Here is a 25,775-nt window from a genome sequence, read left to right on the forward strand (position 1 = left end):
GTCTCCAGGGCTGTCACTGGAACCTTTCATTAACACCAAAATACACATCAGGGAGCTTTCATGTTTGCAGCAAGCATCTGTTAAACTTTCTCTAGCCTTGTCTTCTTTTCTATCATTTCCCTCAAATCAACAGATTATGCAAGAAGGTAACAAGCAGTCACAAGACATTTTATTTTATTCACTCACTATCTCAGAGCTAAGCGTATCCCAGTCTAGGAGCTACTACTCTAAATTATATGGGAAAATCTTTCACATCATTCTGAATAATTTGCTGACCACTTTGGAAAAAAAAGAGTTAGATTTTTCAGAACTATACATGCATATTTGCATTTGCTACCGCATGTATAAGCATGTCAGTGAGATTCATACCTGGCCATATGTAGTTCAAAATAATCTGGATCAAGATGTATTCTCAGCCTGCAAGCTAGGTTCATAATAGGGCTCATACTGGAACTGCAGCAGTCTACTTTCATAGAATTAGCAAGGTAAAATTTGCACCATCCAAAATTAAAATCCTGTCTGACTCAAAAGAAAACAGGCTTGGAAATTTAGTGTATTTTGCTTCATACCAGCCTTCGACAATGAGAATAGGGAATCACTTTAAAAGATCTCACACGTCTGCTTTTTATCCAATGAGAAAAAAGTTAAAGCCAAAGTTTTATTTTGTCCCTCAAAGTTTCCCATACAGTTTCCTGTATCAAATAACTTGGAAAAAAATGCCTTAGAAACATTTTTAAATGAGTATGCATGGTCTTGTTAACTGAAGTTAACAGGAAATGGTTTCCAGTTGGGTTTTTTTTGGCTCCACTAGATTATGCTTTCAGTACCAATACAACAAAACCCCTGGTGTAGAGAGACACTGGTAGTCTCCTGGAAATGTCTTGGATTAGTTAGACTGCCATATCATAAAGTGCTTCTTATATTCAGAACCATAAAGCTGTAAAGTGTCCTTTCTGCAACAAGGAGAAAGAGAATTCCCAATATGGTACTTCAGTTTAGTTCCTTCCAGTTATGTCTGGGTATTGGCACAGCCATTTATTAGCCTCCGAGGCGCTGACCTTCACCCCATGCAAATCCTCCTGGTCGCTCTTCGGGCAGCGGATTGTAATTGGGATCATCTTCTGGTGTATCAAACATTGCTTTCCTGTAAAGCAGAAGTTATATGTAAATACACAGTTCACACTTGAGGCAAGCAGTCAATGTCACATTCTCACTACAAGATACAGTATGCAATAGTGTCAATCATTTAAATCCAAGTCACATTTGTCCTCTAGTTGAGATCCAGTCAGCTCATATGATGCAAGCCCTTCAGAATTAAAAGTTTAAATAAGATCATATAGGACTCAAGTTCAAATATGCCTTACCCCTGACAACAGGGTCAGTGAAGTTGAATCGGTAGCCTTGTCTACAGCAGCTACAGAAGACACATTAGCACATCTCTAGCAAAATATATTTAAACGTACTTAAAAGAACAGGATTAACAGTTTTCTTAGCCCGTGGAGACACGACCCAACTTAAACCAATTTACAGGAACATGTACAGACTAGGTGGGACCAAGATATTGGGTGAAGTAAGGGACCACCAATGAGGCTGGAATAATTAGTCAAGTCCTTGATTTACCTCAAAAACCTTCAGTATCCTTTCACTAGCAGCCTCTATAAATATAGTTTTGTAACCTAGTTAACAGCACAGTTCAGCCACGGCAATTCTAGTCACTGAGCCATATTATCACCCTTTTGGCAAGAATCCTATAAAGAGAAAATGTAAAATTTTCTGACTAATGAGTCTAAGGCTTGGTCTTCATTACAGAGTTAGGTCGACGCAAGGCAGTTTACGTCAACCTAATTATGTCAGTGTACACGCTTCAGCCTTGCTCCCACCTATGTAAGTACCCGACTACACTGACATAACTCCACCTCCAGGAGAGGTGAAGGGCTTATGTCGGTGCAGTTAGGGCGATGCAGTGTCCCGGTAGACACTGCATTACTATCATCGGCTGCAGGCTGTCATTCTTGACAATTTCTCGGCCCCCACTGGCTGCCCTGAGGCTCCTGGCTCCCGCACTGGGATGCAGAACTCCCTGCTGGGAGCCTGGGGAGCTAAGGGGGGCAGCCAGGCTCATGGCGGCGGGGAGCCAAGAGCCCAAGGAGTGGGGAGGAGAAGCTGGGCTTCCGGTGGGGAGCTGCATGTGGAGCTGAGAGCCCGGGCTCTCAGCCCTCCATACTGCCCTCTTATGTCGGTGGAAGTGCTCCTCATGAGGACACGCATAACCTACAGAACGAGGGTAGTGTGGACATGAACCATCAGAATAATTACTGCAGTGGTTGTAAGCTGACCTAACATTTCTAGTGTAGACAAGCCCTACGGTTCAGGTCACCAGGCAGAAAGATTCTAAAGCAATCCCAACATGCCTTCTTTTTGACTGGTGCCTGGAACCAATTTGAAGCTCTAAGGTTTCTTGCTGGTTTCCATGCTGGTTGGGGTGAAGAGTAAGTATTAAGCTAGGCAAACAACAATCTAAGAAGTTTTGAGTACAGTTAAATTATTTAACATGCTAGTCAGCAAGGGTGCTATGCTGTCAATGAAAAGATGGAGGATGAATATTTGTGAGGGAGGGAGAGGTAGGCATGTTGATTGGAGGAAAGAGCCTGACTTTCAAATCTGATTTCCATACATGATTCACTATTACAATGCTATTGTCCTAACAACTGGAAGACACAAACTCCTAGCTCACTCAGTGCCATGTGTTAAATCAGTTGTCAAAGGAACAGGTTTATGTATAGGGGGAGAGACAGCTCAGTGGTTTGAGCATCAGCCTGCTAAACCCAAGGTTGAGAGTTCAATCCCTGAGGGGGCCATTTAGGGAACTGGCCATTATAGACTATCAGGGGTGGAAGGGACCTCAGGAGATCATCTAGTCCAATCCCCCTGCCCAAAGCAGAGCAAATCCCCAGCCATACATGTCTATTATTATTTAGAATTAAATTATTGTAGGGTGGCACTAGAGACTATTTGGAAGCAGAGAAGCTGTGCATATAAATGAAGCAGTTAAGAATGATGGGATAGAATAGTTACGGCTTCCAATTAGCATTATTAAAAGATGTAAGGATGAATTTCTTACAGCTAACATTTAAAGAACAGTATTCAGAGAAGAAATAATAGGTCAGTATAGTACTAAATATCTCTTATCATCTATGGAGAGCTGTGCAAACATTAGCTGATCTTCATAATATATTGGTGATAGGCAAGTGTCTCCATTTCACAGTTGAAAGGCTAAGGTACAGAGAGGTTGACTTGTTAAAAATCAACAGACAAGTCTGTTGCTGAGTCAGAATTACAATTCAGGATTTCCCAATTCCCAAAATCATACTTAATCCTGTAGATTATGCTGCCAATCAAACTAGTTTGAGAGATTTCACCTCTGTGGGTCTCTGTTTACCAAGTGCCCAAAAAAGTAATTTACAAACATAAGGAATTAGACTGGATATAAAAAATTATACCCAAGATCAAAACTTGAGCAAAGGAAGTGAGAGTAAATTTAGCTTTCAGTCTTTGGCAGTAGTATAAAAGTTTGTGCTGTTATGTAAGGCAAATCCTGGCTGACACTAAAATAGCTAAAGAAATTATATGACGTTATGTTCACAAAAGAAGTGACAGGACACTCAGAAATATTTTGAAAAGGGAGGATGGAAAATACCGAGTTGAAGACAAGTCTACTGCAGACACATTTAAGAAGATTGCTAAGTCTGAACATTCAAAAATTTAGGACATGACAGGATTCATAACCAGTCTTCTGAACAAAGTGACTCAAGTAGTCCCAAAATATTGGTAATCAGACACTAGACTGGATCTTAAGTGAAGCTCTGTGGATGAAATCATAGAACAAGAACTGTCCCCCACTTGGTCCACAGGCATCCACTCTACCAGGTGAGCCAAAGGGAACCTCTCAATGGCTGATAGCTTAGACCCCCTCTATACAGGGGGAATTGACCAGCATAGCTATAGCTATTGCAGAATAACTATTCCATTATAGCTATTCCAGTATAATTTAGTTATTCTGCAATAACTCCTTTGTGTTAGCACTCTATTCTGGAATAAGTGATTTTATTCCAAAGCAAAGTAATTAGTCCAGAATAAAAATCACTTTTATTCTAGAAGAGTAACCACATGGGACACCTATTCTCAACAGCTATGCCAGTCAATTTGTTTAAAATATCAGGTTTAGAAATCAAATCTAGACAAGATCAACTCAGCACTACACATCATTCTGAAGGCAAGAATGCCAGACAGTCTGCGGTCTTAAAAACTGAGGTCTTTTCTACTCAGAGAATTTTCAAGAGGTTTACCCCGTCCTTCAGGAAAGTTCCCCATATCCATTCTAGTGTGCAGCATTCCAGTTGGTTGCTATTCTCTGCCCAAGAGATGAAAGAATATGAATGGCACTGTGTGAACAGAACATAGTCTATTATGTGTTCTGTGATCCTTTTGGATGGTGGGGAGGGAAGGGAGTACCTACCCAAGTGTAAAATATTAGCCACATTAAGCTTCTCACTCATTTTGTGAATTTTGCACTCTGAACTCATACTGACACTTTGTCCTAAAATGGGTTTCTTTTAACAGATTCAGATATATTTGGTGCCACCAACAGGCAAACTATATTATGGATTTTAGTTAGCATAGGAGTTCTTGGACCTTTTCAGAAGTTAGACCATGTCTTAAGAGTGTCTCTTGGATCCTCTCCCCCTCTGGCAACTGTAACACCCATGTGACAAATGGAACAGTATGACGAACTCAGTGCCATTTATATCAAATTTCCAAATTTACTTGTATTTGAATTAGTTTAAAAAAAATATTGTGTACAAACACATTTGTCTATGTGCTCCAAATTAGAAAGTAACACTTACAAAATAGATGGTGTTTTCAGAAGCCGTCCACCACCAGGCTGATTAGGAAAGATATCCTCTAAGAAAAAATATATGTGTCCAACTGCAATCCCTAGAATCAATGAAAAAGAAAGCTGAAGTTGAACTGGTGACTTTCAATACTGCCATTATACCACGTTTAAATGTTTCACTAGATTTTTCATGAAATTAAAAAAAAACAAGTTGTGTGTTTTGATACCCTTTGTAAATAGCATGATGTTAAAAGGAACTGAAGTAGCATGGTACATACTCACTAGAATTAAGTGCCATACTAGAAGAGATCTATAGCATAGTGAGTCATATAAATACAAGTAAAAGTCTGTCACAACTGTCTAAACACTTTGGTGGTATGGTTTCATTTGTACTGACGAAAATGTCAGATGCAAGCTGCCTTACACAATTAAGTCTCATCTCCATAGTCAGCCCTGGATATCTGGCTCTCTCCAGGTAATGTAGAAGCAAAACACTGCACTACTTGGAGACGTTACAACACAGAGTACCCCACCACGTACAAGAACAATGAAAACTGGTAGAACACAGTACTCTGTACATCAGAGCATGTAAACAATTAGGTCACAACAAAAAATAATCATGTGCTTCCTTGCTGCTTTTAATTTTTTTTCCCTATATGGAAGAGGTTAATAGACACACTGCCAATTGAATGAGCTGACTCCTTTAGTTAAAGGTTTGTCACCTTAATCCCTCAGAGTATAAAACTCACTATTCAGCTAAGGTCCCATTTCAGAATGAAAACTTTTTCAGAAGTCTTTAATGCGGACGACTGTTTCGTCTTCCAAAAGAAATATAGAATGTATCAGACAATAAGTTGTTCAAAGCACTTTGGAAAACAAGTCTTTTTAAAAAAAGTTGAAATATCAAAGTTACAAATACTTGTCAGATGTGTACCAAGATAAACTGAGCAAGACAGGTAGAGGTGGCCTTTGGAACAGGGTTATGCAGTAAGATCTCTCAGCTACCAGGAAGAGTATTGGCTCTGATACAATCACTTGTGAAATAAGCCAATCCCAGACCATTGCTCCAGTTCTGAAGACTTCCCCGATCCAGTTTCTTCTCTAGAAGGGTGGCCCAATTTCTGCTCAGCTGTGTGCAGTGAGCACTTCTGGATCTGAGATAATTCCGAAAATCCTTGTCCTGGCAGTCACAGCACTTTCTTTTGAAATACCAGTACAAAGGATTATTGATGTGTGTGGAAACTAAAGATTCCCAAAACGCACACCTGATTAGAAGTGACTCTCAGAGGAAGCAGCACAAAGGGGGAACTGCTCATGAGAGAGAAAAGATAAGAGATCCATCACCTAAACCATCCAGGCTAATCCTGAAACCATAATCAACCTTGTCACTGGAAGCTTATGGATATCTACTTACCTCTCTAGTAGTGCATCAAAGCATAAATAGCCAACATGGCTTGATAACCCCTTTCTCTTTGCAGGAAGAGGTACTAAGTAGGGGGAAAAGAGACTTTACCTACCAGTAGTTTATGACAGAGTGGCCAAAAAGTCTAAGGATTTCATTTTTCATAGCTTCTTACCCAAAAGATCCACAATGATGGAGTTCCCCAATAGCAATGAAAAGCCCATGAGTACCCAGGGCAGAAATGGGGCCTGGAAGATGAGAAGACCAAAAAAGTTCATACGGACGTAGGGATTCCTGCGGCTCCACACATACACGAGCATTATAGTAAAGGCCTGACCCAGGAAAACCAAGTTCACAAACAAGCCAAAAAGCTGGCACAAACAGTTAAAGAAAATATCAGTGCACATGACCTACTTGAAGAAAACTGAAATATGAATATGGGGGAGACGGGAACCTATGGGCTTCAGAAAAAAAAATAGTTTTTGGAGGCCAATCGTGGCCATCAACAAAAATAGACACACCTGACCTTTGAGTCTATGGTTTTCCAAACAAACTTAAATATTCCCTCAGTCAAACAAGACACCTATAGTTTAATCCCCCTTAAATACTCCATGCTGCACATACACTATGAGGGGTTTATTATTACAGAAGCTATTTTACACACTATGTCTATATTGGGGGTGGGGGTTGAGGAGTGTAAATTCACCTGGACAATAACATTTCCTTCAATCCTCATGATAATTGTACAGTTAAATAGCATCTTTCAATCTAGGATCTCATCTTTATAGCTTTAACTGAAATATTTAAGTGCAAAAGATCAATTCCACATTTAATAGTAACCACAAGATCTGGAAAGTTTTGAAGCCCACTTAAAATAGAGTCATTCAGACCTCATTATACAAAAAAAAGTATTTCTCTATTCATTGACTTTCAAAGCACAGGGTCTGTGTCCTCCGTGTTAATCACAGCTGTATTAAAACAGTAAAAAAGGATACAGTCATTAAAAGTCCACCAAAAAGGAACATAAATACAAAGTCTGCCGTCCGACCTCGGAAAGACCCCTCCTCAAGCATTCGACAGTAACGATATCTGACGGTGTAGGTCAGGAAAGTCTGATACTAATCACATTCAGCAGAAAGAGTAAGAAAAAAAATAGCTGTTTACATACATTCACATAGGTTTTATATACAGAATTCCCAAACATCCTTCACAATCGAAGGATTTTTATAGTAGATTATCAAGCAAGTATTGAAATTACATAAAGTAAATTTGATAGTCTCAGTCCAGTTCTGAGTTAGTGGACAAATATTCACACCACAGAAAAAATACCTGCCCAATTAGCAGTCTTACTGGCTATTTAGCAGAAAAGTCTGGTACTACAAAATGAATTCTCACTCCTAGTAGTGTGTGTTCCAAATCAAGATTGAAACAATGAAAGCTCACTGAAAAAGAATTACTGAATTAGTTATTTAGGATGAAATCCTGGCTCCACTGAAATCAGTGGCGCAGGACTCACACTGAGTTCACAATGTGGTGCAGAACTGGACCCTTATACAGTAACACTGACACACAGTTTTGCATTCTAAAGAGGTGAGATACACTTTTTATAAAGGATACAAAAAAATCATATTAAATAAAAAATTAAATCCAACTGGCCCAAAGAATAAGTAGTTTGTAATCAACCGCCATACCTGTCAGAATAAGAGGAAAACAGATAAGACAACTTAAGTATAAATGGTACCCATCTCAAGTATTTAAATTCTCTACATAGAGAATACAGGAAGAAGTTTGTTTAATCCACACAAGCTAAAATAACTTTATGAAAATGGTTTTTGAACATTGTAGTAAGCCAATTTAATGATCTTTTTCAATAGTCTGAGACTCTAAAATTCAGTAAACCGTACTACTTTGCATTAAAGACTTGGGAATACATTGCTATACTCAAATTTTCCAAGTAAGCAAAGGCATATTTAAAAACAAAGTATACCATAACAAATACGGTATATTTTGTTCATCCTGACAGCAGTTTAGTTTTAATTATAGGCAATACTTAATAGTATACAGTATTAGTAAATAAAAAGGTAACATATTTTGTAAAAATAACAAAATCTTGGACTTATAAGACTTCATGACAGCACTGCCTTTTAATTTTTTGCAAAGAAAATTGAAACCCTAAATTTTGTATGACAATTACTGGGTTTGCAGGCTAGGTGAGTGATGCATCTTCAATTCTACCATATCAAAATTCCTCTCCACAATGAAATATAGACTTGGATTGAAGCAAGATTAGTTCATCTATAGGAAAGCTAAAGCAATGTTTCATTACCCTAAGTAAAATGTGTGGTCAGATTAATTTTTTTGAATTCTATCTGTCGGAGGTCAGTATGATTACTTAGAAACATAATTCTGAATGAAGTAGGAGTAAGGACATCTTGTCAGTTTGACAAATCAGCTGTATTTCAGAACCAACAAGCTTTCACAGTAAGCAATTTTTTGGCTTTGTTATTGTGTTAACAGTTGAGCTGAATCAGTCAGAAACATCTTGGCCCCTTGAAACAATCTTTCAGAAGAATCCTTAGTTTGATAGGAGGCACTGCTCCTTTGGATGTCTGCTCACCTGAGAAGAGCTAGCAAGCAGAAAGAGCGGCTAAGCACTTGGCAATCTAACTTTTAATCCATGTGAAGACTGCCCAAAGTTTTATCAAGTTTATTTGACTTTTAACACTGCTTTAGTATGAGCATTAGGTAGTATTGTCGTATTACACAGAGAGTACTGCATCTGACATTATGTCCCCATAAGACGACAGAAGAGCACCATCACACAAAACACGCACACTGCAAAATGGAAGGAAAATTACTCGGCAAGTTAGACTGAAAACATGTAAAAAGAAAGATTACTCCTGGAGGAATTCTGTGCCACTGCACATGCGCAGAATTGATGTCCCCGGCAGATTTATTTGCTTCGCTGCAGAAAAATGACTTTCTGATGGAGAAGCAAAGGGAAGCCACAAAAGCAGTCACGTGACCCTCCCCAACAGTATGTTTCAGGTGCTCAGGGCATCCAGCAGAGAGGTAAATCACTGTGGGGCAGGGGGCAGGACTGGGGAAGACCTGGATGGTGGCTCCTACACTGTGCCGGGCTCAGCTGCAAGTCCTGGCTGGGCAGGACAGGACTTCCTCTTCTCCGGCACGGCATCCAGAGCCATGTCAGACCCACCCCCAGATTTCTCCCCTGGCTGTAGGAAGCTCTGCAAACTCCCCACACACAGAGTTCCTGCATCTATTGCTCCTCTGCTGCAGGGGGAGGGATTCCTTTACAGGGAGCTGCTCCCCCATCCACCCAACCCTGGTGCATCCAGACCCCCTCATACCCAGACCCTCCTGCCAAGCCTCACTCTCCTCCCAAACTCAGAACCCCACCCCCTCCCGATGAGCCCCATTCCCACTGCACTTGAACCACCGAGATGAACCACATGCACCAGGATCCCCACCCCACCGAGCCACAACCACCTACACTTGAATCTCCACCCCACTGAGCCCCACTCCCACAGTATCTCAACCCCCAACTGAGCCCCCCACACCTAGACACCCTGCCAAGCTCTATCCCCCCCCACTGCTGAGCCCCAACCACCTTCATCTAGAGCCCCCTACAGAGTCCCCCAACAGGCCCCTGTACATCCAGATCCTCTCCACACCCAGATCTCCTACTGAGCTGCCCACACCCAGATCTCCCGACACAGAACTCTCTCAACCCACACCCAGATCCCCCCACACTTGGATCCTGCCTTGCTGAGCCTGCCTGCCCACACGGAGGGACAGGGTACTGGGTGTTTCTGGGGGCAGGTTGGGTCCTTGTGCTGTGTCAGGGTTGGGTGCAGCCTCACCGCTGAGTCCATGTCCCGGTGGGGAGCTGCACAGTTATCTCCCACCTCTGCTGGAGCCTCCATATTTATTTGACAAATAAAATTTGCAGAATTTTAAAATATTGTGCACAGAATTTTAATTTTTCTGGCGCAGAATGCCCTCAGGAGTAAAATGTGTGTGCAAGCAAATACAGTTTCTTAGCTACTGTTTGAACAATGTGACCTATCAAAGCAATGAGTTTTTACTACTAACCTTCACTTGAATGTTATTAGAAACCTTCCAGGGAAAAATAGATATTCTAATATTCTCAATGTGCAGTTGGGAAAACAAGTGTTGCAAGTTTAATAATTTTCTTACAGGGATGACAACATTTAACATTTAGAAAAAATACTTACTTGAAAGTGTTTAAATATTAATTCGGGGTTAAAATACAGTTGAAATGGTGTGATTAGTTCTAGTTGCTGAAATACAAGAGAAAATATGTGACAGGATCAATCCATTACATTCCACTTCATTTACTGTAGAGACACAAATAACCTGTCAGTGGTACAATATCATCTCATGTTCTCTTATTTTAAAAATTATGTGCAAGCCTAAATTCAGCCAACATATTCAACCTTATGTTCCTTTTACAGTCATGCTTGCCCTCCTCCTCTGCCTCCCCCATTTTGTCCCGTGCCTACTTATCACATCTTAGTCCTGTTTAGATTTCAAGCTCTTTGGTTTAGTGGCTATCTTCCATTTTATATTTGTAAAGCACAAAAGACAGTAAGGTTTTGGTCCAGAGATCTGGATTTGGCTCATTTTACATCTGTAAAAGTTTCATTTCACATGCAGGGGTCTGTAGAGCCATGAAACAGAATAGTCTTGATGGGGCCTCTGACCACTACTATGACTATAGCATTATTCATTATATAAGGCAAAAAAGAATGATCTTTCTGCTTTAAGGAATGTCATCTTATATTTTTTCCATCACATAAAAGCATATTCCCCCCTTTAATCTGAGAAACAACTACTGAAAGCTCACCCTAGTTTCACCCAAAAACACTGAGTTTTCAGAAGAATTTAATCTTGGCAAAGTTTTTCCTTCTCTACATTCCTTTCAAAATAAAAGAGGTTTCACAGCATTCCCAGGACACAAAATCTTCTTCAAAGACTACATCCAACATATATGTATGGTGCCACTAATGGAATGTTTATGTTGCACATTATGCATATGTGTCTAGAACATAAGAACAGCTACACTGGGCCAGGCCAAAGGTCCATCTAGCCCAGTCTCCTGTCTTCCAACAGTGGCCAACGCCAGGTGCACCAGAGGGAATGAACAGAACAGGGAATCATCAAGTGATCCATCCCGTTGCCCATTCGCAGCTTCTGGCAAATAGAGGCTAGGGACACCATCCCTGCCATCCTGGCTAATAGCCATTGATGGACCTATCCTCCATGAATGTATCTACTTTTACATACCCCAAGAGCTCACATGGCTTCAAAAACTGATATATTACATTATATTTTTTAAACGGACACATTCATCTTAAATGGGCATATTTTTAGATTGCTTGTGTCCAGTCACTTGAATGTGGGCAACACTAGCAACCAATTTTCCATGTATTTGCTTGGCCATCACTTTAGTAGCTGTCATTACTATAACCACCATTTTATGAAAGGGCTCTGCCATATTTTCCACACTTCTCTAGCGGCCTCATTAATAAGAAATTTAATAAGTCTAGCAAAAGGCTGCCAAGGAATGGGACACCACTGGGCTGGGTGCTTAATGATTCTGCAGAGGCACGACGGAATACAGTGGCTCTGTAATATAGCTACCAGAGAACGAGTCTTGGAGAACTGTCTAATTCTCCCCTTCCCCCAAAAAACAGGCACACAGCATCTCATGTGGATACCTGATTCCTTTTCAGTTCCTGTCCTTGTCTGTGGTGCAACTGTTAAATGTCTTGCTACCCTCACCCATTTCAAGTGCTGGTGGGTTTGGATTTTGTTTGTGCATTCAGCACAGGCTGTGAGTACACCTCCAGAGGGTCCTACAGAAATGATCCTCAACTAGGGGGATGCAGAGATCTTCCAAGGGGTTCATCAACACATCTAGATATTTGCCTAGTTTTACAACTCCATAAGGCTACATAAAAAGCACTAGAGAAATAGTACAACGTAAATTTCATAAAAACAACATGAGCAAGTCAGCAATTTTTCTGTGGTAGTGTGTGCTGTGACATTTTTGTATTTGTACGTCTGATTTTGTAAGCAGGTAGTTTTTAAGTGAGGAGACACTTGGAGGTACACAAGACAAGTCAGAGTATGGAAAGGGGCACCACAGTCTGGAGAAGGGGAGCGCCCTGGTCCTACAGGACAAGGGAGCGACAGAGCCACCGGAGCCCAATCAAGCAGGTAACCGACCCCCCAGGCTGCAGGGCCGTTTCAACCAGGATCGCCGTTCGGCGCCTCTGCAACGGACCGGACCCAGCCGCACGGGTTCGGAACCCGCACAACCGCGGGGAGGGAGTGAGACCAAACCGGAACCGAGCCTGGCCCTTGCTCCGCTCGGCCACGCCTCACAAGCGGGGGCGAACCAGGACGTAGCCCTCGTCCCTCCCCGCAAGGGCGGGCGGGCGGGCGGACGTCCCGGCTCACACCCAGCGGGGGGAGAGTGAGGCTGCCGGCGCTGCCCCCAGGCCCACCCCGCTGCCCCGCACCCTCCTGGCTCACCACGGCGGCGGTGGTGAGGACGCAGGCGGTGGCGTAGGCCCGGGTAACGGGCGGCACCTGCAGGTACTCCTGCCGGAAGGTCTGGTACGCCATCTTAAGGCTCCGCTTCCGCTTCCGCCCGCGCGACGGCTGGCCTCATTTCCCGCCCCGCCCCTCCGCACGCTACACATCCAATCAGCGCTGCCTCCGGCATCCAAAGCCGGCCAATCCTTCGCTTTCGTTTATCTCAGCGGTTTGAAGGGGGGAATGCGCTTCTTCCCGGGCGCTCTGACGTCCCCCGTCAGACGTGCTTTGTGATTGGGCGGGGTATTGTCTCCCCGCCCCAGGCGGCGCTCCGATTGGTTTGGGAGGTGGGCGCTGAGTGGTGGGGCTCTTCCCGGGGGCGGGCGTTCCAATGAGGCGGGAAGCGGCGTCCGGGCTAGCGCGAGAGGCGCCGTCCGCCCGGTGAGAGGCCACGGGGAGTGGGCGGGGAGGCTTCCCCACGCCTGCGGCCGCCTCGCACTTGGGAGCCGGGGACGGTGGCGCCCCAGTCCCCAAGGCCTCGGGAGCCTGGGCCCAGGCGACGGTTCCTACCGCGCCAAGGGGAAGCCGGGGCCTGAGGGCCCCAGCGGCCCCCACGCATTGGGCCTGGGCAGCGGTAGGGCCGCGGGGATAGAGCACCAGGCTGCGGGTTGGCGCTGTGCCTGCTGGGGGAGCTAGGGCAAGTCATTGCCCTTCCCATTGCCTCAGTTTCCCCATCTGTACAATGGGGCTAAAGAGCCTGACCTGCTTGGTAAGGCGCTTTGAGATCTGCTGAGGAAAAGCTCCCAGTGAGAGCTGCCTGCTGTTATCTGCTCTCACCCTGCGTTGAATTCTCTGAGAGCCTAATGCTGTGGCTAATTATTCAGGGGGAATTCCCCCCCCCCAATTATGACCAATGTCAGTCACTGAAAACCTTCCCAAGGTGTCGGCCTGGCCCTTGGTCTGATTTGAAAAGGCTTGTACACAGTAGGGGTCTGTGACTGTTAGTGGGATAAAGGCTGGTAAACTGCTTAAAGGGGGAGCGCATCCTATTATAATGGACTAATTGGGGTCTTGGTCCTACCATGTCAACACAAATGCTGGAGAAGACTTCTGTTGGAATACCTGCAGCCCAGAGCCTTCAGCTCCAGTGTGACAGGCAAACTGCTTTTATACACAGTGTGACAGTTGTATTGATAGTTATGTCTGCAGGGCTTTTCCAAACAGTTAAGATATTGACATATTTATAACACAGTGTAATATGTTCAGAGAGGTCTACAACTGTTGACACAACGCATCACTTGTGCATTCAAACACTACAAAAGAAGGTTCCATTTACATTCTACAGAATCCCTCCTTGGGCCTAATGACAATAGAATTTAGATTTTAATGTAAGGTTCTAGTCATAGTTAGCACTGGTAATTGAATAGGATGTAGTTTCCTCTGAGTCAAAGACTGGCAAATTATGTCCTGCTGGGCAGAGAAAGGACTAGATTAAGAACCAAATTCTTTAAATTCCCCTAAATTCAAACTTGACCTCTGCTCTTCATAAGTGAGGTTAATGCTGTAATAGACTGCTAATACAACTCACCCTTTCCAAAATACAGATTTGTACTTATGTTCCTTTTTTCCTTTACAGATTTCCACATTGTCTATGGTTGACTTCTTTTAGCCAAGATGTCAGTGAATCCTATGGCATATGAAGCCCAGTTCTTTGGTTTTACCCCTCAGACATGTATGCTTAGGGTCTACATTGCATTTCAAGACTACCTGTTTGAAATGATGCTGGTTGTGGAAAGAGTCATTCTGAAGAAACTAGAAGGCTGTCCTGACTCTAAGATCAGTCCATTCCAAATCCGTAAGAGCACAGAGAAATTTCTTCTCTTCATGAAGGAGCGCTTTGATCACCTCTTCAGCAAAATGGAACAAATGCTTTTGCAGTTGGTGTTAAACATTCCTAAAAATGTTTTACTTCCTGAAGACAAGGTCCATGAGCAGTACCCCTACAGTAAGGAACAGTTTCAAACTCTTCAAGGTGAAATTGATCAACTACAGAAACAATACAAGATTGAAGTGTCTGCTGGACAGGCCCTTTTAGCAGAATTAGAAGAACAGAAAAAGGTTCAGGCAGAACTTGAGAAGACCCTCCAGTGGTTTGATGGGCTTGAGAACATATGCAGAGAGCACGGGACTAGCAATTTAAAGGAAAGCTTTGCATTCTTGACGCAAACGTCTAAGAAACTGCAAGATATACTAAAGGAAGTTGAAAAGAAAAACAAAAGATTGCAAAAAAGTAATCTCCATGTAGTGTAAAGGAAGTACTGAAAGGGCAGCAGAGAAACCAATAAGACAATACTTTTGTCACAATACATTTTTTTGAGGATCCCTCTTCCTTGCCATACCAGGTTTTGACTGAAAGCTGGTGAGTGCAATATTCTGGCAAACCATCATTTTCCCCTCCTGAATTCTATAAATACTGCATAGATATTTCTTTAAGTAAATAACTTTACCCCCCGAAGAATGTCTAAATGAATTGTCTGAATGGTAGAAGTGCAGATGCAAAATAAGTGCATTGTAATGAAGACTTCAATTCTCTGCACTAGTTCATTTAAGCAACCTTAGTAGATAGGAAGCTTTTTCTTTAATGTACAATAGGTTAGAAGCATTTTAATCTTAAACTATTTTTTGGAAGTCAAGACTTGTCAGTATTGAAATGTTCCATTTAGAAATTTAAGCATGTGACATAGTAAAACTTAGGCCTTGAGGAGAAATACATTTAATAAATGTTGGAGTTGGAATTAATCTAGACAATGGTGAGTGGTTTCTAAAATGGAGGGGTTAGTTATTACTTCCAGTATTTAAAAAAAAAAAAAAGTGGTTGATATGCTGAAGGAGTTAACAAAGACAGGACAGAGGGCCTGGATCTTTCCTGTTTCTAGTGGGAGTATTTCACAAATATTAATCAGTAGTCACAAACCTATGTACAGTAGGTGATTATACCAATTTTGCAAATGAATAGTTTTGCTCTGAGCAGGAGGTGCACACTGTGCAGTGCTGTGTCTGATAAGAGACAGATATGAGCTACAGCAGAATAACTCAAGACTCTGGACTGCTTTGAAAGTTTTCTTGCACCATAGTATTTATTGTAGTGTCAGCACAGCATTATACATTGTGTGACTCTTGCTAAAAGCAAAACTTAGTTTGCCTAGCTATACAATGGGTATACTCACCTACCTTAAATGGGTGTTGTGAGGACTGATTAATATTTGTGAAGTCCTTTGAGGTCCTTGAATTAAGCTTACTTTATATGGACTTGTTGCACAATCCATCAAAGTAAATGTGAATCTTTTCATTGACTTCAGTGCCTTTTGGATCAGCCCTTATTTGCATATTAGTATAGTAAAAAGAAGCTTAACTTTTACAGGGGCAAAACTTCCTTACTTTTTAAAAGATACTTGCTTGAACGATGTTTAACTTCTGTATAACTTGAGAGCTACTTAAAAATTATACATAAAGTGACAAAATATATTTGTTCAATGCATTCTGAAACTATACTATAAAATATTCTATGCTAATCTATGAAATTTGTCAAATACCTGAAGATTTCTGGATCAGCTCAATATGCTCAAAGAACAGGTCAACAAATTTGAAGTGTCCACTGATTTTGTGAGCCCAGTGTGACATTTTGTGACTCACCTTGGGCACCCAAAGTCAGTGTCCACATCTGAAAATTTGGCCAAAGACGTTAACTTTTAATGTTTTAACACTAGTCTTTGTGTGAACTAACGTGCATTAAATAACACCTAAAGATTTTCTAATGGAAATCATTGTAAAGTATCTTATTTAGAGACTCATTTTGTATATATACTTAAAACATTGTTTATTTATCTGCATTTTTTGATCAGTAAAATCTGAGCGTTCATTTCCCCACTACTCATTCTTACATGTAATAAGCTTCTGTGCTACTGTATGGCTGCAGCTAAAACTATAGTTAGAGGATTAGGAACAGATACTGAATAAGCAGATTAGTTTTTAAGATGCAGCTTAGGGTGTCTTTTATAAATAAAGTACATAGTTGTGTTTAACTTTTTCTTCCCTCAAACTGCAAAGGCTACTGCCCATACTTTGAACTAAACATGCCAGTTTATGAAAAGTCATTCATCTGTCACTTTGTAGAACTTGCATCCTTTTACCGTATTCTTCTATTAAGAGTGTGATTTAAGTGACAAGTAAATAAACATTCCAATAACTCATAAGATAGTGTGATGCAATTTTCTGTTACTGTGCTAGAAAAATCTCATTCAAAAATCTTCATTGCTAATGCAATTTTTTTGAGCAATATGACTACAACAAATCTGTGGATATTGTTTTGTCAGACAGCCCCAAGGGAGTTTAGTTTTCATTCTGAACAACAGTGAATGTTAATTGGAAATCTACTGCAGGACAAAAAAATTAAATTGGTAATTTAAATATAAAATTAAGTAAACGTGTGGATGTCAATAGTAGGAGTACAGTAATACAGACATTTGGCAAGGCAGGAGATGAAGACTACAGATACCATCTTTTCTTCAGGGTACAATTAAAAGCTCCTTTCTGAGCCTTACAAATCTACTGTGTGCTTATTTAAATAGGTCCATAAAACAGGAGCTATAGCATAATCAACAATTACGTTGATTTTTTTATAGTAAGAAATAAAAAAAAAGTCCATGTGGGGACAGGGAGTGGTAGGTGAAGACACCCCCCCTCCCCAAATGAGACTGATAGTGTTTATCATTCATTGCTAGTAATGTCAGCATTTCCCCAAGGAGTGGATCCTTCCTTAAATATCCCATGGACTAAGGAGGGATTACTTTTTAAAAAACAAGGATGATGTTTTGAGTAATATAATGATAAATAGTGCTGAGGATAGGGACTGGCTTGGGATAAAATGAGTACCTTTTATAGATACTCTATAATGGTGGATTTTAAATCTGTTCACCAAATACATATTCTCCAAGCTGGATAAGAAAAGCAAAACACTCTAACTTTAACTGCACTTTACTATGATTTTAACCTCACGAACAATGGGTATCTTGAATTTTGGGCACAAACACATTCAAATAGATTAAAAAAATAAATAAATCATGGGGTTTAACCCTGCTAAAGGTGGTTGGTTTACTGGGTCATCCAAACTCCTTACTAATATAAAGTTGTGTCCTCAGATAGACCTGAGAAGTTTGTTGTCCATCTATTTTATCAGGTTATAGAATGTTCTCTTCTTTTAAGTGAAACAATGTTAAAAAAACCCAGCCAGAATGTTAACATTTTTGGGAAGTTTGCAGGAGATACATTTCTACATGTAACCTTATGCAGACTGTATATATTTTACCTTTCTCTGCAATAAAGATACATTTGAAACACTTCACTACTTCCTATCAGTTGTAATAGGCAATGTGGATTCTCAGACTACAATAGGCACAGTATGCAGAAGGAGTGTTGTACATGTTGGCATGAATATGCAAAGTACTGAGGACCATTATATGCTCAAACGTATCAAAGCGTACAGCTTTATTTCCATTATTAATTAAATTGGGTTGATGTAGTTTCTGGCATAGAGAGAAGTCTTGCATGCTATTACACTATAGACAAATTGTATTTCTTTTGTACATTAATAATTCACGGGTGGAATTCCTCAAGGGCCTCTTTTCCACCATGATTTCAACAATTTCCATCCCACCATCAACCTCAGCCTAGACCAATCCACACAAGCGGTCCATTTCCTGGACACCACTGTGCTAATAAGCGATGGTCACATAAATACCACCCTATACCAGAAACCTACTGACCGCTATACTTACCTACATGCCTCCAGCTTCCATCCAGGACACACCACATGATCCATTGTCTACAGCCAACCTCTAAGATACAACCGTATTTGCTCCAATCCCTCAGACAGAGACAAGCACCTACAAGATCTCTATCAAGCATTCTTAAAACTACAATAGCCACCTGCTGAAGTGAAAAAACAGATTGACAGAGCCAGAAGAGTACCCAGAAGTCACCTACTACAAGACAGGCCCAACAAAGAAAATAACACCACCACTAGCCGTCACCTTCAGCCCCTAACTAAAACCTCTCTAGTGCATCATCAAAGATCTACAACCTATCCTGAAAGATGATCCCTCACTCTCACAGATCTTGGGAGACAGACCTGTCCTCGCTTACAGACAGCCCCCCAACCTGAAGCAAATACCAGCAACCACACACCGCTGAACAAAAACACTAACCCAGGAACCTGCCCTTGCAACAAAGCCTGTTGCCAACTCTGTCCACATATCTATTCAAGTGACACCATCATAGGACCTAATCACATCAGCCACGCTATCAGGGGCTCGTTCACCTGCACATCTACCAATGTGATATATGCCATCATGTGCCAGCAATACCCCTCTGCCATGTACATTGGCCAGACCAGACAGTCTCTAGGCAAAAGAATAAATGGGCACAAATCTGACATCAGGAATCAGAACATTAAAAAACCATTAGGAGAACACTTCAACCTCTCTGGCCACTCAGTAACAGACTTAAAGGTGGCAATTTTGAAACAGAAAAGCTTCAAAAACAGACTCCAACGAGAAACTGCTGAACTTGAATTAATTTGCAAATTAGACACCATCAACTTAGGCTTGAATAGAGACTGGCTGAGCCACTACACACACTGAATCTATTTCCCTATGTTAAGTATTCTCACACCTCGTCAAACTGTCTGTAATGGGCTATCTTGATTATCACTAAAAAGTTTTTTTCTCTTAATTAATTAGCCTCTTAGAGCTGGTAGGACAGCTCCCACCTTTTCATGTTCTCTGTATGTGTGTATATATATCTCCTTACTATATGCGCCAGTCTGCATCTGATGAAGTGGGCTGTAGCCCACCAAAGCTTATGCTCAGATAAATTTATTAGTCTCTAAGGTGCCACAAGTACTCCTGTTCTTATTTCAACAGAGTACTATACATTCTTTCAAAACCATCATGTCCTTTTTGGACTTTTCCCTGCTAAATTGCCATGTTCCAAACTCCAGTTTATCTGATATGTGGTGTGAATCAATGGAATGTGGATTTAATAAGTGGCTAGTGTCACATTAGACCAGTAATGTGTAATTATAATGGTGTCTAGTCATTGAAGAGCAGGACAAACCGGGATAATACCCTGTTGCCTGTCCTGCAGAACTAGGAGCACAACAAACCACTACACCTGTTCTTTCATGTAGGTAAGGCCATCTTTTTGCTGCTTCTACAGAACCAGACTAACACGGCTACCCCTCTGATACTTGTTCTTTCATGTACACAGCATATTGGCCAGTAGAGGGCATCAAGAGACTTGGATGATATTTTGACATCCACAGACTGAGTATTTAATTTGTTTTCATATACACCAAGAATTGTTGAATATCTCCCGAGACAAATCAGTTCTTTTGTAATCAGCCAAAGGAAAATATTCACCTACTGATTACAAAAGATTGTTCAGTGTTAGAAGAAAATTATTCTTTACCATTGTCACATAGCAACTGCATCACCAAATAAAACTCCTGCATGATCTTATTGCTGCTGCTCTTGCCCTTCATTCTCCATCCACCAATAACATATATTTACCACTTTTCCTAGAAAGTGTAAGCGAAGTCCAAATCCTGGAAAGGGATATACATGGGCAGACACTTATGCCTGCATAGAAGTCTCTTGTAATCAAGGGGGAAATCTGTGTTGGGTATAAGGGTCCATCCCTGTGGATCCCTTTGAAGGATCAGCTTTTAAATTCTTTGGGTCTTTAATGTGTCTGTAAAATACCATATACATTTATGATTCTATATACAATATAAATAATAGATGGGCTTTTAGACTGTAAGCCCTTAGGGATAGCGATCTGGTAGTCTACATCATTATGTACATGAACAAGAAGTATGAAGCCTCATTTATTTGACCTACAAAAAACATGGTGAGGCTAAAAGAATAACATGATAAAATGATGGACTATTTGGCTTGTCACAGTTTTGTATTTGTCAATTTAAATCCTTAACAGTATAGTTTTTCTTCCTTTATTTAATTTCCACAGTCTATGAGAGAGAGAGAGAGAGAGAGAATAATGTAACTGGGGCCATCAGAACTCTTCCTCGGGAACTATTACGATGCAATATGGTGTAGCGTTCTTCTCATGCATGGGCATGCTGCAGCATTCCATTTGCTGGCTTCTGGTGTTCTCACTACATAAAATGCTAGGAAAAGGTTGACAACATTAACTTCATCATTCAAAGTGCTATTTTGAACAGCAGGACTTGTGCTCAGAATACACACTAGTCCAACTGAAAAAGTCAGGTGCACACTATAGTGTGTGGTGTAGTTCTTGCAGCATGGGTCTAGGAGCACAGACACCTGGGTTCTATTTCCAGCTCTGGCACTGACTGATTCATGGTAGCACTTTGGGAATGTCACTTAACCCTTCTGCTCCCTCAGTTTCCCTATTTGTAAAACAAGGACAATAAACTCCCAATTCACAGGTGGTGGGAGGCTTCTCTCAGGAGCTCTTAACCTTTTTCACAAGCATGGACATCACACAGAGTTAATCTCATGGACACCTATTGTCGCATCTGCAATCATATTTGATGTATTATTTCTAACTGCTTAATAGCATTAAAAGCAACTAAGCCACAGGTATTTCCCCCCCACCCCCAACATTACCTGACTTTTCTGTCAGGAAAAACACAGACATAGGCCCTAAAAGTGTCTCTCTCCCTCAGAGATAGCTTCAGGCAATGGAAGGAACAGCCCTGTCTCATGGGAAAAGTTGGGGAAGGGTTGGGAGGTCATCTCTTAATTTCCTTTTAGGAGGGCATATTGGGAAAGGGTAGAGCCTGGGGATCATCTTTCAGTACTGAAGAATGACTGCAGGAAAAGAGGAACTGAGATGGTACCCTATTGCCTGTTACAGACATACAGGTAAGGGCTTTCCTGTTTGAAAAAGCCTATTGGTTCTTTTAAAGTAATAAACTTTGATCATTAAGTACTGATGGCAGACTGGCTTCTTGAGACTATTTTTGTATAAAAAATGCTTCTGTGGCTTCTTGCATTCAGTTGCACCACAAGACAGATGATTGCAGCAGCCCAGTCATCTACTTGCAATGGAACTCTGAGCTATACCTTCCAACAACCAGTTCCCACACCATTATCACCTATTCGGCAAATCCTGGGAAGCGGACACTCTTCAGCTGTCCCAGAAGCAAGCTATTGCCAGGAGCCTATTAAGTATGACCCCTTTTGTAACTGCCTCTCCTAACTAAGAAGCAGGTAATTAAATGTCCACTTGACTTCTCTGTGTATATGCCAGTTCCTTTTATTAAGGTTGGTGGTGTGCAAATTATTCTAAAAGTGTATAAAATACTCCTTTTGCCCTAGAAGAATGTGCTAAATCATATGTGGCTCAATTATTTTATAAATTCAAGCTTTTATAAAATTGTAAAAATCAATAGCCATGTTTCCACACACTTATTTTTAATTAAAAAGATTGGTTTTTTTAAAATAAAACATTGCCTAGCAGTGTTTGAAACCCAAACATCATATCTCTGCCAAAAAAAAAAACCTCACAAAATCAAAGGGAAACACTGTGAGTTGCATTGTTTGAGCAGAGAAATGTAAAATGTCAGCAGAGTGTAAATAGCTACAAGTAAATTGTTTTTTTTAAAACTCTTATAATTGAAGGAGTTAACAGCAGGATAGATTAATTTGTTTACAAAAGACTAAAAGGAAACTTTCAACTTCTAAAAGTGTTCTCTTGCCAGGGATCAAACTGGGTTCTATCCTGCAAATCCTTAGTGTCATCAAACCATCTGAGATTTTCATATAGGGAATACAAAAATAAAAAAGTAAAATCTATATTTAAATTTTTCTTCTATAGCTATCAAATCAGGATATCCTGCTAGTAGCACAGTTGTCATCTAAGCTGGCTGCTATTTTAGGTTCAACTAAAATCTGTTTCTAAGCTATGGTTGCAATTCTACCACTTGAGATGTGGTTTTCATACTGAGGCCCGTGGACCACTTCCAGGTGGTGAATAGAGCTGCTTCTAATCACAATAATGAAGTCTGTCTTAAATCAGTGGTGTTTCTTGCTAGTTGTAACCTAAGTCAAGACTCTTAGGGGCTTGTACTTGGGGTTTTGACTAGCTAATCTCAAATTTAACTTCTCTGAAGCCTATGTGGCTGATAAAGAAAGAAATTAATCAGCCATCTAGACGCAGACCCCTTGGCATTGACAAATTTTGGAGTCCATGGGAATGCCTTTTTATATATTATATTATTTCATCCTCTTGTGATCAAGTTGTTTGTATTTTTTTTTACTTAGTTGGGGATTGGTCCTGCTTTGAGCAGGGGGTTGGACTAGATGAGGTCCCTCCCAACCCTGATATTCTATGATTCTATGAAAGTATAAACATATTGGGCCAGATCCCCAGCTGGTGTAAATTGGCATAGCTATAAAATTCTATTGTTAGAGCTCTACTGGACAAGAACCTAACAGCTTATACAAACTGACCCCAATATGTTTCTGCCTTAAGAGAACAACTGTATTGGTCACAGGTCACCAAAAAGGTTGAAAAAGCTTTACAGAAAAAAAAAAAAGCATGCATTTACATGGATTCCAAAACTTGCTTACTCCAATCTGTAGACAGAGTTAGAAAGATTTGAAATGACATTTGCGTGCATCTTACAAGTGAAAGGCAGAGCACTGTTCCTCTGGAAAGAAGTCATTTCTCACTTGCCCAGTTGTGGAAAGAATCCCACTGGGAAAAACTCGTTATGACAACTAGAGAATATTAAGACTGATTTACTTTGATACCTGTTCTTGAATTATTGAACCCACCCATAAGAACCCATTCTGTGCTATCTAGATTAGGTCTGGTATATTATATTCAGCACATTAATTACATTTTAGAAGTCTATTCTCAGGATTCTGAGAACATATAACCACTCCACTGAAGCTTTGCAGTAATGTATGATTACATTATCAGAACCCCTCAGCTGAATTGCAGTTTTGCAACTGTGACCTGTCCAAAAGACACACTGTATTAAACACATCAATATAAATGCAATTTACACGGCTCTTCCAGGTCTGTATGAGGTCTGTTAAATGCTGTGACTTATTCACTGAAAAAATGAGCCCAGAAGAAGGTGATTTTTTCCCAATTTATCTGCACCTTAACTGGAATATATGAGAGTGGTTTGTGCCACTGTCCCAAAGTCTACTGCAGAAATAGAATCTTTCCCTCTTTAAAAGGCCAAAACGCTATATAATTAAATAGCTGTTCCTTAAGAACTATGCCAGAAAGTTTCTTCCATTTGAAAGCCTTCCTTTCTGCAAATGTACATCCATATCTCAAATGGTACAGTCCAATTAATTGTCTTTGACTACTCCAGAACAAAATATTAAACAGACTTTACTGGGCACCTGTATAAAGAAGGTTTTTAGTAAATGCCAGAGATTCAGTCGACCATCAGCTAACTTGTCCCATGTTCGCTTTTCTATCACAAAATCAGAAGTAGTGGAGCTATATATAAGCTCAGCCCCTTTCCAAAAGTTGGTAATACTGAAATTATACTAACTAAGGTTTCCAGCTAACACCAAGACATGTGTGTCCAGTTTGTCTCTTTTAGCAACAAAATCTGTAAGTATAACTAACTAGTTTGCAGTAATGCTATGGTTCTGTGCCAGGTCAAAACTAAAAGAAAAATAAACTAGATATGTAAAGCAATAGAGCTGAATATTTGCATTCCTTTAAATGTCTTGCTCATTGCATCTTTTTGTACTCATGAAAAAAAGACAGAATAATCTTCTACCTCCAGTATTGAAATTAAGCAGCCTGTCCTGTCCTCCTCTGCTACACAAAGTGCAAAACATTCCTGAATCAGCATTGCAAGTGGTCCTCTACAAGACAAATACAATGAAGAAAAATCCTCAGGTTAGCTTTAAACTGGTTTCTGTTGCCATCTTAGTTACTTCCTCCCACCAAACAGTGTTTTCTCATCTCTTGCTCTGTGATAATTCAGACTCTAAGATTGTTGGGGGCAGAGACCTTGTTGCCTTATTTGCATGCAAAAGCATCATGCATGGCTATGGTATTTGTATAAATAATAGCAAAGGGTTTGAACAAATGTAGTTCTCAATGCAACGCATTCCAAAGTGTGAAGCCCCATTCTGTCTTCCAGTGAATGAATGGTAGTTTTGCTCCAGACTTCAGTGGGAGCAGGATTGACCCCCACTTTTGTATTGTATATGGCTTTAAAGGAATAGAAGAGAGAATCCATCAGTGATCTAACCTTCATTTTAAAAGGTTAGCTCCTCAAAGTGATCATGTAGGAGCTGGGATGTAAGTTAGAAGAGCAAAAGGCTGAGACCAAGAGGTTACGATGTAAATGAAAGTCTAACCAATGGCAGCAAAACAATTCAGAGAAGATTTGCAGAAAGAATATTGCTCTGGTGTATTTTGTCAACTAATGCAGTTATGTCAGCACCAAAGTGAACATCTGTGGATTATCTGAATCCCCCTTTATTAGTTTCACCGACTGAGGCAATAAATGTTAAAGGAACATCGCTAGTTTGTACGATCTGTTCTAGGATTCACCAGAAGCAGCTTCCACAACCTCCAGTTACAATATCTGTTGTCTCTTAGGAGAGATTGACCTTTGACCCCTATCTGGAACATCAGTGATGGACAGACGACCAACTCAAAAAGTATATCATATTTGATCTGCATAGTACACTTAGTAACTGTGGTTCCAATAACACTGCAGAGCAGTATCCTTGGTGCAAGGTACTGAGGGCTTGTCTTGAAGAAAATGGGGTTCAGTGTGGAGTAGGAGGAAAGGGTGTT

General features: G+C 40.7%; 2 protein-coding genes across 6 annotated transcripts; one reads left to right on the forward strand and one right to left on the reverse strand.

The window, feature by feature from the left end:
- Positions 1–147: 147 nt before the first annotated feature.
- Positions 148–13,085, reverse strand: DERL2 (derlin 2). 2 transcript variants are annotated; one of them, XM_039507533.1, is made up of 7 exons: positions 12,882–13,070; positions 10,556–10,621; positions 7,914–7,987; positions 7,292–7,385; positions 6,472–6,667; positions 4,905–4,995; positions 148–1,144 (listed from the first exon to the last, which is right to left on the reverse strand). In XM_039507533.1, the coding sequence occupies exons 1-7, from the start codon at positions 12,972–12,974 to the stop codon at positions 1,039–1,041; spliced, it is 720 nt and encodes a 239-aa protein (XP_039363467.1). In that variant the 5' UTR covers positions 12,975–13,070; the 3' UTR covers positions 148–1,038. The 2 variants fall into 2 exon arrangements, 1 of the variants encoding a protein (XP_039363467.1); XR_005590058.1 differs by lacking the exons at positions 6,472–6,667; positions 7,292–7,385; positions 7,914–7,987 and having other exon boundaries at positions 1,006–1,144; positions 12,882–13,085.
- A 108-nt stretch (positions 13,086–13,193) lies between these two features.
- Positions 13,194–17,735, forward strand: MIS12 (MIS12 kinetochore complex component). Of its 4 annotated transcripts, none has more exons than XM_039507535.1 (2): positions 13,194–13,325; positions 14,521–17,735. In XM_039507535.1, the coding sequence occupies exon 2, from the start codon at positions 14,559–14,561 to the stop codon at positions 15,192–15,194; it is 636 nt and encodes a 211-aa protein (XP_039363469.1). In that variant the 5' UTR covers positions 13,194–13,325; positions 14,521–14,558; the 3' UTR covers positions 15,195–17,735. The 4 variants fall into 4 exon arrangements, with proteins under 4 accessions (XP_039363469.1, XP_039363470.1, XP_039363471.1 ...); XM_039507536.1 differs by lacking the exon at positions 13,194–13,325 and adding an exon at positions 13,333–13,653; XM_039507537.1 differs by lacking the exon at positions 13,194–13,325 and adding an exon at positions 13,839–14,040.
- Positions 17,736–25,775: the final 8,040 nt, after the last annotated feature.

This window comes from Mauremys reevesii, linkage group 20, assembly GCF_016161935.1.
Source record: "Mauremys reevesii isolate NIE-2019 linkage group 20, ASM1616193v1, whole genome shotgun sequence".
Classification (NCBI taxonomy): Eukaryota; Metazoa; Chordata; order Testudines; family Geoemydidae; genus Mauremys; species Mauremys reevesii.

What these genes read in the sequence shown, in the direction of transcription:
- DERL2 (XM_039507533.1), bottom strand. Translation starts at nt 12,974, where the DNA reads ATGGCGTACCAGACCTTCCGGCAGGAGTACCTGCAGGTGCCGCCCGTT. An exon ending in TCCTCACCACCGCCGCCGTG is followed by an intron (nt 10,622 to 12,881) that starts GTGAGCCAGGAG and finishes CTTGTATTTCAG; the next exon opens with CAACTAGAACTAATCACACC. An exon ending in TAATATTTAAACACTTTCAA is followed by an intron (nt 7,988 to 10,555) that starts GTAAGTATTTTT and finishes TTATTCTGACAG; the next exon opens with GTATGGCGGTTGATTACAAA.
- MIS12 (XM_039507535.1), top strand. Translation starts at nt 14,559, where the DNA reads ATGTCAGTGAATCCTATGGCATATGAAGCCCAGTTCTTTGGTTTTACC.